At 67.1% G+C, this 9,456-nt stretch overlaps 2 protein-coding genes across 8 annotated transcripts; one reads left to right on the plus strand and one right to left on the minus strand.

The window, feature by feature from the left end:
* Positions 1 to 180: 180 nt before the first annotated feature.
* On the minus strand, positions 181 to 4,426 carry AKT1S1 (AKT1 substrate 1). 5 transcript variants are annotated; one of them, XM_058674315.1, is made up of 5 exons: positions 4,311 to 4,426; positions 1,508 to 1,887; positions 1,290 to 1,367; positions 1,042 to 1,211; positions 181 to 610 (listed from the first exon to the last, which is right to left on the minus strand). In XM_058674315.1, the coding sequence occupies exons 2-5, from the start codon at positions 1,878 to 1,880 to the stop codon at positions 467 to 469; spliced, it is 765 nt and encodes a 254-aa protein (XP_058530298.1). In that variant the 5' UTR covers positions 1,881 to 1,887; positions 4,311 to 4,426; the 3' UTR covers positions 181 to 466. The 5 variants fall into 5 exon arrangements, with proteins under 5 accessions (XP_058530298.1, XP_004597022.2, XP_058530299.1 ...); XM_004596965.2 differs by lacking the exon at positions 4,311 to 4,426 and adding an exon at positions 3,895 to 4,045; XM_058674316.1 differs by lacking the exon at positions 4,311 to 4,426 and adding an exon at positions 3,310 to 3,377.
* On the plus strand, positions 4,167 to 9,323 carry TBC1D17 (TBC1 domain family member 17). Of its 3 annotated transcripts, XR_009246805.1 has the most exons (17): positions 4,169 to 4,373; positions 4,614 to 4,712; positions 4,781 to 4,855; positions 5,136 to 5,259; positions 5,519 to 5,726; positions 5,983 to 6,094; positions 6,183 to 6,344; positions 6,441 to 6,569; positions 6,664 to 6,767; positions 6,885 to 6,979; positions 7,143 to 7,259; positions 7,362 to 7,462; positions 7,547 to 7,646; positions 8,031 to 8,128; positions 8,223 to 8,339; positions 8,472 to 9,101; positions 9,184 to 9,323. XR_009246805.1 is itself a non-coding variant. In XM_058674308.1 (16 exons), the coding sequence occupies exons 1-16, from the start codon at positions 4,353 to 4,355 to the stop codon at positions 8,775 to 8,777; spliced, it is 1,956 nt and encodes a 651-aa protein (XP_058530291.1). In that variant the 5' UTR covers positions 4,167 to 4,352; the 3' UTR covers positions 8,778 to 9,144. The 3 variants fall into 3 exon arrangements, 2 of the variants coding, with proteins under 2 accessions (XP_058530291.1, XP_004597019.2); XM_058674308.1 differs by lacking the exon at positions 9,184 to 9,323 and having other exon boundaries at positions 4,167 to 4,373; positions 6,183 to 6,332; positions 8,472 to 9,144; XM_004596962.2 differs by lacking the exon at positions 9,184 to 9,323 and having other exon boundaries at positions 8,472 to 9,144.
* Positions 9,324 to 9,456: the final 133 nt, after the last annotated feature.

Raw genomic sequence — 9,456 nt, forward strand, 5'->3', positions numbered from 1 at the left:
GCCTTTAAACGCGGAAGTCCTGCCCTCCCCGTTTTCTTGGCAACGACGCCGGCGTCCCGCGCAACCGGCGGGCAGGCGGCCGGAAATGACGCGGCACGGAAGCGCAGGATGCGGAGCAAGGGGAGCTTGGCGACACACACACACCCCTGTCCCCGCACACGCGCAACACACGGACTCAGGCCGGATTCCACTCTTTAATGTCCGAGTCTCTCGCCCACAGCCGGCCGGAGAGCGGGGCGTGTCCCCCACCGGGGCGGACGGGGCCCAGTAAGGCACCTGCGGGGCGGAGGCCGCGAGCCTGGAGCGGCCCGGGCTTCGGTAGTGTCAAGGCGGGCAGGCCACGCCCCGACGTGGCTCCGACCAATCCTGGCAGGGAACCGGGGCCCACCCATCCAATCGCCGGGAGGGGCGGGCCCGGCGGGGGCTGGGATTGGCCAGCCTCGGGAGGCGTGGCGCTGCCCCGGAGTCAGTATTTCCGCTTGAGCTTCTGGAAGTCGCTGGTGTTGAGGCGCGGCCGCGGCAGGTCCCCGAAGAGCCGGCTGTCCTCGGCCTCGCGCAGCACGAGCGCGCGCATGCTGGCCGCGATGCGGTCCAGGTCCGGGGAGGACGGCTGCGGAGGGCGGCGGGGCTGAGCGCGGGGCCCGGCCCGGCCGTCCGTCCCCGGGTCCTTTCTCTCCCTGCCCTGTCCGTCCGTCCCCCTCTGGGCTCGGTCCCCGCTCTGCACGAAAGGCCAGCTCCGGCCGAGGACCTGCAGCCCATGGACAGGGGAGGGTGCAGGTCCCTGGGCGGCTGCACCAGCTCCGGCCCAACCCTGCGCTTGCGGCCATTTGTGGGAAGGAAGCCAGCAGATAGAAGAACTCTCTCTCTCCTTCTCTCTCTGACTCTCACTTCAAATAAACATAAATCTTAAAAAAGAAAGAATGAAGGGAGATAGCACACAGCCATGGCCCCTGGCCAGGTGGGCGAAGGCAGCACGCGCCTGCGGGGGACACAGGGCACCCCACACCCTGCCTCAGTCTCCCCTCTGCCCACGCCCCTCACCGGCCCGTTCTCCTCGTCCGAGGACCGCGCCTCCGTCCTCTTCTCTTTGAAGGCCCACACGGGCACGGACACAGGCAGGGACTTGGCGTACTGCTGGGTGGGCAGGGCTGCGGCAGGGGGCACTGAGGAGGCTGGGGGCCCAGCGGGGGTCTCTTCGCTCAGGCTGCCATCTGGGAGAGAGGGTGGGCTTCAGCCTGTGCTGGGGTCCCAGTCGGCCCTGCTGGGGAGAGGCCAGCCCGGCCACTCACCGTCTGTGCTCTCGGGGTCCGACTCACAGAACGGGGGCAGGTCCTGCAGGGTGGCGTCCTCGTCCATCACGAAGAGCCCTGTGGAGACGTCATCAGGGGCCTGAGCTGGGAGGTCCCCGCGGCCTGGACCCCAGCCCCGGCCCCACAGCTCATTGGGCAGGCGCCAGGCCCACACTGTGGTTTGCAGGGACATTGGCCACTGTCGCTCGCCCTCTCACCTCCACTGTCGCTGACACCTAGCCGCTCCCTGGAGCTCTCGGTTTCTGTCCGTTCATCTTCATCTTCATTGTCCTGCTGGGCAGGGGTGGGCTGGGGAGGGCTGGGCGGTCGCTGCTGCGGGGCCGGTGGGGATGCGGGGGAGCGGGCGGCAGCGGCGGCGGCCCTATGGGCCAGGGCAATGTCGTGCAGGCAGCGGCGGGCAGCTTCGGCCAGCGCGCCCCGGCCGTGGGCAGCGTAGGCGCAGGGCCCCGGGCGCGGGGGTGGTGGCGGGGCAGCAGTCAGCAGCACCAGCTCAGTGCCGGTGCGGGCCCGGAAGCGCTCGGCGGCCCCCACCACGGCCTCCCACAGCTCCTCCGGGCGCCCCAACGCCATCGGCGCCCTGTGGGCCAGAACAGGACACAGGGCGCTGAAGCCTGGCACCCTGATGCCCCGACTCCCACCCAGGTCCCAGCCTGCACACGAGTCAGCTGCACCACGGCCACCCAGGCCCCGGCCGGACACAAGTCAGCTGCACCACGGCCACCCAGGCCCCGGCCGGACACGAGGCAACTGCACCACGGACACCCAGGGCCTGGCCTGGACGCGAGTCAGCTGCACCACGGCCACCCAGGCCCTGGCCGGACACGAGTCAGCTGCACCACGGCCACCGAGGGCCCGGTTGGACACGAGGCAACTGCACCACGGCCACCCAGGGCCTGACCTGGACGCGAGTCAGCTGCACCACGGACACCCAGGCCCCGGCCGGACACGAGGCAACTGCACCACGGCCACCCAGGGCCTGGCCTGGACGCGAGTCAGCTGCACCACGGCCACCGAGGGCCCGGCCGGACACGAGGCAGCTGCACCACGGCCACCCAGGCCCCGGCCGGACACGAGTCAGCTGCACCACGGACACCCAGGGCTTGGCCTGGACGCGAGCCAGCTGCACCACGGCCACCCAGGCCCGGCCTGCACTGGGGGCGTCACAGCTCCACAGAGACCCGACAGCTGACCCTGCTTCTTCTGTGTCCTCCCTCCCCAGGCTGCATAGCCAAGGTGCTGAGGCCTGTCATCCCCAGACTGCCCAGCACCACGCCACGGGGACCCCATGTCCCTCCGGATCCTGCGGGCCGTGTGAGCCCCAACCCGGGAGCTGCTCATCCTGGAGTGAACAGTGAGGTGCTGGGGGGCGCCTGGCACAGGCAGGAGGTGCCCGAGTGATGGAGGACACGGCGCTGGGCCAGGGCTCCCAACAACACCAACTGGGGCGAGGGGCCCCAACAGCGAGAGCCTTCCAGCCCGGCTGCCCTGGGGGACACGGCGGTGCAGGCCGAGCCCCCGCACCTGTCAAAGTGGACGTGGCCCGTTCCTCTCGGGGGGCCTCTCGCACACGCCGCAGCCGCGTGCTGCAGGGTGGACGTCGGGGGGCTCCGCCAAACCCCAACACCCGGGGACCCTGGCAGGACCCGCTTTCCCAGGAAGAAAACAGGAAGTCCCGCCCCGGAAGTCCCGCCTCGGGGCGCCAGGAGCCCCGAGCACGCCTCTCGGCCCCGCGGTCAGCGGTCAGCGCCACGGCCAGGCTCCCCGCCGCCCCAACGCCAGGAAATGAAGCTCTAGGATCTGCCCGGAGTCTCACACACAGTGGGCCCCGCGGGCGCCCCCGTCCCGGCGCTCGGCAGTGTCGCTCGGCCACCCCTGCCCGCTGACCTAGGCAGGCCATACCCCTCCCGCGCAAGTCGGGCGCCTTCCTCCCGCTGCCCCTCCGCCTCAGGATGGCCAGATCTTCCCCGACAGCGCGGGCCACAACGCCACCGCCACTCACGTGCCCGTAGCCAGCATGGCCACGCCGGCACCGGCGCCGCCCTCAAATGGCATGGCGGCGCCCTTGCGTCACTTCCGTGACACTGCCTCCGCCCGCCCCCAACCCGAGACAAAAATGGTCACAACAGCGCTTCCAGGCTGACCCGTGGCGAGAAGGCCAGCAGTACTAAGCCCATAAGGAAGATGGTGGAAACAGCTTAGTTTGCCAGTGACTAACCTATTTTGATTTGCCCTCAAAAAATATGGTCGCTCACACGCGCAAACACGTGATCACAACTCAAAGCAGACCACATGACGTTCATCGTCTTAGTTCTACAAAAGTGGTGCCCGTTCACGACGTGGCAATCAGCCTGCCTGCACTTGCTCATAAGATCTATGCGCTCTCCCTCCCTCCTACATCCCCCCTCCCAGCCAAAGCTGGCAAAGAGACAACATGGCAGCATTTCTTGCTTCGCTTTGCCCAGCTCCAAAATGGCGGTCCAGCCCAATTTCGAGGGTGACTCAGGAATTGGCCTGCGACGGCTTCATTCCTTCGCCCCGCTCTCCCGAGTCCCTCGGCTCTTGCGCGCTGCACGGCTCCTCTCACCTTCCTCTCCTTTCTCCGGCCCCCTTTTCCAGCACCTCGACAGCTCGCCCCGCAGAGAGCTGGGACTGACCCGCATGAACATGGCCTGGGAGCCAACCTGGGACGGCCTTGCCCTCGAGCAAAATGGAGGCTCTTTGGCTTCGATGCCAGGACAGAGAGCGAAGGAAGAAGTGGGCGGCTTCCGGAAGAGCCAGGGCGGAACTGCCGGGTCCGCCCACTTGTTTACTTCGTGGCGAGCGCGGTGACACTGCGTCTGCGCACACTCTCCGCCTTGGGATTAGAAAACCTGACGGCCCATCCACCCTGTTTCGTGAAGATGGTCTCCCCCACTCCTGCTCTAGACTGAGTAAGAGCGCTACCAACCGCTGCTGGAGCAGGGGGAACAGTGTCCTTTCTGGATGTGACAACACGCGTACCCGGAAAAGGAGGAGGCCGGGACAGGGGTCTGGACGGCGGCTATGGAGGGATCCGGCTACAGGGTAAGCCCGGAAAACGCGCTCCTTGGCTTCTGTGTGCGAAGCGACTCTGTCCGGTGGCCTGCTTGCGCTCGGGCCGCGCCGGGCAGCCGCGGATAGCCGCCGGACCGGAGGCGACGCCGTTGCCCCTTAAACGCCTGGTCATCCCTGTCCCCTCCTGGCTGTGGGAGGACCCGGCCCCGGCCCCGCCCTCCAGACCCCGCCCACACCGCCCCGCCCCCTCACCGGGCCACGCCCCCACAGGTAGTGTTCGAGAAGGGAGGCGTGTACCTGCACACCAGCGCCAAGAAGCACCAGGACCCGGACTCGCTCATCGCTGGCGTCATCCGGGTGGTGGAGAAGGTGACTCGCGGGGCGGCCCCGGGGAGGGAGCTGGCGGGGAGACCCCTCTGACCGCTCCCCTTCCTCAGGACAACGACGTGTTCCTGCACTGGGCTCCTGTGGAGGAGGCCGGAGATTGCACCCAGATCCTCTTCTCCAAGAAGGTGGGTCACCTGGCGGGCTCCTGCCCCGTGTTGGCCGTCCTGCACCCCATTTCCGGGCTCTGCCCCTCCGGGAGCCCACCTGCCGGGACGATTCAGGGAGCTTGGTAGTGAACAGCTTGCTCCAAGAGGGTTCCTTCCTCCGCTGCCACCACCAGCAACTCCAGGACACTGCCCTCCCAGAAGGAGACCTCGTGGGCAGCCACTGCCAACCCCTCTGCGTCCTGCGGGGCTGCCTGCTGGCTCTAGACACTGTGACTCGGGGTCTCCTCCTGTCTCCCAGGACACCAGTGGGGGTGACTCCTGCACCTCGGAGGAGGAGCCAACCTTCGACCCTGGCTATGAACCCGATTGGGCCGTCATCAGCACGGTGCGGCCGCGACCCCGTCCTTCAGAGCTCCCGAGAGGTAGGCCGAGCTTGTGGTCCTGGGGCCAGCGGCAGGGGGGTAGGACAGGCCTGTGCCAGCCCATGGCTAACAAGGCTGGTGGACTTCCAGCCTCACAGGGAGCCTGGGAAGATTCCAGAACAGACCACGGCCGCTGGGACCCGTGCCTGCCTCACTCAGTTCCGTTGGGCAGGCAGGGGGAGGTGGCCTGGGGTGAGGAGGCAGGGGCCAGGGACCCTTCTGCGCTCCAGACCTGCACCAACACAGTGCTGTCCCCTAGGGACAGAGCCCGGCTCCACCCTGGGCTCCTGGGCCTTCTCCGTCAGCCTCGGAGAACTCAAGTCCATCCGTCGTTCCAAGCCGGGCCTCAGCTGGGCCTACCTGGTGCTGGTGACGCAGGCTGGGGGCTCCCTGCCCGCCCTGCACTTCCACCGTGGGGGCACCCGTGCCCTGCTCCGCGTCCTCAGCCGCTACCTGCTTTTGGCCAGGTGAGTGCCAGCCGGGCTGGGAGAGGACTGTCAAGCTGGCCAAGCAGGGATGGCAGGAAGCTGACTGCACAGGACACGGGCCTCCACGTGCGGCCCCAGCAGCCCTGGTGTCTGTCCCCACAGTGCAGCTCCGCTCTGGGTCACCCACCCTGGCCAGGCAGCCGGGAGGCCGTGGAGGGTCTTGGGTGATGAGAAACGGCCCCAGGTGCTGCTCCCATCCCTGTGTGTCACCAGGCGGTGTCCCCTCTGTGCCCAGCTCCCCGCAGGACTCCCGCCTCTACCTGGTCTTCCCGCATGACTCCTCGGCCCTCTCCAGCTCTTTTCACCACCTGCAGCTCTTCGATCAGGACAACTCCAGCGTGGTGTCCGTGAGTGTCCGCTGCACTGCGCTGGCAGGTGCGGGGTCAGGGCCCGGGACACCGGTACCACGGTGACCTCCTCTGGCCCCGCCCCCAGCGCTTCTTCCAGGACCCCTACTCGACCACCTTCAGCAGTTTCTCCCGAGTGACCAACTTCTTCCGGGGCGCCCTGCAGCCACACCCCGAGGGGGCTTCCTCGCCAGATCTGCCTCTGCCCCCTGAGGATGAGCCTGAACCCGGCTTCGAGGTCATCTCCTGTGTGAGCTTCCCGACCCTGCATGGGAGGACTGGGCGGTGGGGGAACGCAGGGCAGGACTGGGGCCAGCCAGGGTCTTCCTTGCCCTGCGTCCTGCAGGTAGAACTGGGGCCGCGGCCGGCCGTGGAGCGGGCCCTGCCAGTCACCGAGGAGGAGTGGGCCTGCCATGTGGGTCCTGAGGGCCGCCTGCAGCAGGTGCCTGAGCTGAAACAGCGCATCTTTTCTGGGGTGAGTGCCATTTGAGGACCGGGGAGGGAGCCAGGGCAGGGGTGGGGTGCCACCAGGAGGGGGCGCTCCTCCAAGTCACCTCCCTTTGCTCCAGGGTCTAAGTCCCGGCGTGCGGCGTGATGCCTGGAAGTTTCTCCTGGGCTACTTTAGCTGGGAGGGCTCAGCCGAGGAGCACAAGGCCCACGTGCGCCAGAAGACGTGAGCAGGAAACCCCACGGTGGGCGCGGGTCGGGGTGAGGGGCACCTGTTTGGACCTGGGGCCCAAGTTGGGGAGTGGCTCACCCTCAGGTGCCCACCCGCTCGCCCACCCCTCAGGGACGAGTATTTCCGCATGAAGCTGCAGTGGAAGTCGGTGAGCCCCGAGCAGGAGCGCCGGAACTCGCTGCTGCATGGCTACCGCAGCCTCATTGGTGGGTCAGAGGACAGTACCAGGCCTGGGCCATCTGGGAGCTGAGGTGGGACTGGGCGAGGCACATGTGCGGGGCTCAGGTGGCTTCCCCTCCCAGCGCAGGAGGGAAGGGGAGGCATGGGAGCCCTCAGTGTCCGCCTCGCACCCCGTCCCCATTTTCTCAGAGAGAGACGTGAGTCGCACCGACAGGACCAACAAGTTCTATGAGGGTCCCGAGAACCCGGGGCTGGGCCTGCTCAACGACATCCTGCTCACCTACTGCATGTACCACTTCGACCTGGGTGCGCTGGGCGCGGGCGGCATGGGCTCTACAGGCGGCTGGCCGCAGGGGATGCCTGTCTAGCACCCCAGCTGGCCCCTGACTCCCGACCCTGACCCCACAGGCTATGTCCAGGGCATGAGTGACCTCCTCTCCCCAATCCTCTACGTGGTGCAGAATGAGGTGGACGCCTTCTGGTGTTTCTGTGGCTTCATGGAGCTGGTGGTAAGCTGTGGTGAAGGGGGAGCCCGGCCGCTCCCCTGCCAGGTACGGGGCTCCGGCCCTCACGCCCACCTCCCTGCCCCACAGCAGGGGAACTTCGAAGAGAGTCAGGAGACCATGAAGCGGCAGCTCGGGCAACTCCTGCTGCTCCTGAGGGTGCTGGACCCGCCGCTCTGTGACTTCCTGGGTGCGTGTGTGGCAGGGGTGCTGGCCCCCTTCTGAACGAAGGCCCTGGCGAGGCTCCTGCTCACTGAGACCCCGTCCAGCGCTGCCTCAGGGCCTCCGCGTTCCAGGGGCAGGTGGTGGTGCGGGCCGCCCCTCGTGGTCCCTTAGGCTGACCCAGACCCTGATGTCTGCATGATGCCCAGTCGGACACGTGTGTCGGCTGTGGTCTCCGCCCACGTGTCCTTGGGTGTTGTCTTGACCACAGGCGTGATGTGGGTGGCTCTTCCTTTCTTCACTGTGCACCTGCGCCACCCTGGGTGCACCCACCTGCAAGGCTGCACCCAGCGCAGCCTCAGTCCAGCCGAGGGTCGGGCAGGCAGGCTGAGCGGGCGCTCCGTCTTCCCAGACTCGCAGGACTCTGCTTCTCTCTGCTTCTGCTTCCGGTGGCTGCTCATCTGGTTCAAGCGGGAGTTCCCCTTCCCGGATGTCCTTCGGCTGTGGGAGGTGGGCAGGGGGCAGGGGGCAGGAGCGGGACTGGCCAGAGGGGGCACTCCTGTAGAGGCAGGCCACAGCCACCCCTCTTCCCATGCACCCCCAGGTGCTGTGGACAGGGCTTCCTGGCCCCAACCTGCACCTGTTGGTGGCCTGTGCCATCCTGGACATGGAGCGGGACACCCTCACGCTCTCCGGATTTGGCTCCAATGAGATCCTCAAGGTGAGGGAAGCCCCTCCCTGCTGGCCCCGCCCCTTGCTGCTGACCCTGCGCCTCCCCGTGGGCCCCGCACCCATGTCACGTTCCCAGTGGGGTGTCTGGGCCCCAGCAGGCCTTACCCGCCCCTTCCCACAGCACATCAACGAGCTGACCATGAAGCTGAGCGTCGAAGACGTGCTGACGCGGGCTGAGAGCCTCTACCGGCAGCTGACGGCCTGCAGGGAACTGCCCTACAACGTCCAGGAGGTGCTGGGCATGGCAACGCCTGCAGAGCCACGCAGCCCCTCGCCCTCCGCCTGCCCGCTGCCACTGTCGCCCATGCGGGCCCCACCTGCCCCGCCGCAGCCGCCGCCTCCCGTGGACCCAGCCCAGCAGCCCGACAGCAGCCTGGAGATTCTGCCCGAGGACGACGAGGATGCAGCGGGCTCCTCAGCCTGCTAGGCCAGCCTTCCGGCCCTGCACAAGCACTTTATGCCATCAGCGGCTACCTGGGTCCTGTGGCATCATCCACCTGATACCTGCCAGGCTCAGCAGGCCAGATGCTGGGCCCGGAACCAGCTGGGGCGGAACGGGGATGACTGAGTCAAAGCTGACCACATGACCCTGGCCTGGCCAGTGGGCCACTAGGGGAGCTCCTTCACTAGCAAATGTGGGTGCCCGGGACCCCATAGCACACCTTCACTAACAGGTGTGAAAAAAAAAGGTGTGGGTGGCCGGGACCCTGTGGTACACCTTTACTACCAGGTGGTACACCCTCACTAACAGGTGTGGGTGTCAGGGACCCCGTGGTACACCCTCACTAACAGGTGTGGGTGTCAGGGACCCCGTGGTACACCCTCACTAACAGGTATGGGTACCCAGGACCCTTGGACCCCATGGTACACCCAAACAGGTGTGGGTACATGTGCAGGATGCCGTGTCCTGGTGCTGGGACCCTGCCTGCAGCTGCTGCTTCTGTAACCGAATAAACTGGCCTTATTTAACCACTGTTGGTTGCTTTTCTGTGGCTCCAGTGGGGACCCAGTCATATCTTGGCCTCCTGATAGCCGGGGATGGTCACTGTGACACTGGGCTAGGCTGGGGCCTTTTCCTCCCCCTCCTGGGGTGCAGTCCATCCTAA

This window comes from Ochotona princeps, chromosome 16 (genome assembly GCF_030435755.1).
Source record: "Ochotona princeps isolate mOchPri1 chromosome 16, mOchPri1.hap1, whole genome shotgun sequence".
NCBI classification, from domain to species: domain Eukaryota; kingdom Metazoa; phylum Chordata; class Mammalia; order Lagomorpha; family Ochotonidae; genus Ochotona; species Ochotona princeps.

Excerpts from the sequence above, each read along its gene's own strand:
- AKT1S1 (XM_058674316.1), bottom strand. The coding sequence starts at position 3,362 with ATGCCATTTGAGGGCGGCGCCGGTGCCGGCGTGGCCATGCTGGCTACG. Across the intron at positions 1,368-1,507 it reads AGGTGTCAGCGACAGTGGAG|GGCTCTTCGTGATGGACGAG; the intron begins GTGAGAGGGCGA and ends ACGTCTCCACAG. Across the intron at positions 1,212-1,289 it reads GGACCCCGAGAGCACAGACG|ATGGCAGCCTGAGCGAAGAG; the intron begins GTGAGTGGCCGG and ends CCTCTCTCCCAG.
- TBC1D17 (XM_004596962.2), top strand. The coding sequence starts at position 4,353 with ATGGAGGGATCCGGCTACAGG. Across the intron at positions 6,980-7,142 it reads TGGCTACCGCAGCCTCATTG|AGAGAGACGTGAGTCGCACC; the intron begins GTGGGTCAGAGG and ends CCATTTTCTCAG. Across the intron at positions 7,463-7,546 it reads GTGGCTTCATGGAGCTGGTG|CAGGGGAACTTCGAAGAGAG; the intron begins GTAAGCTGTGGT and ends CCTGCCCCACAG.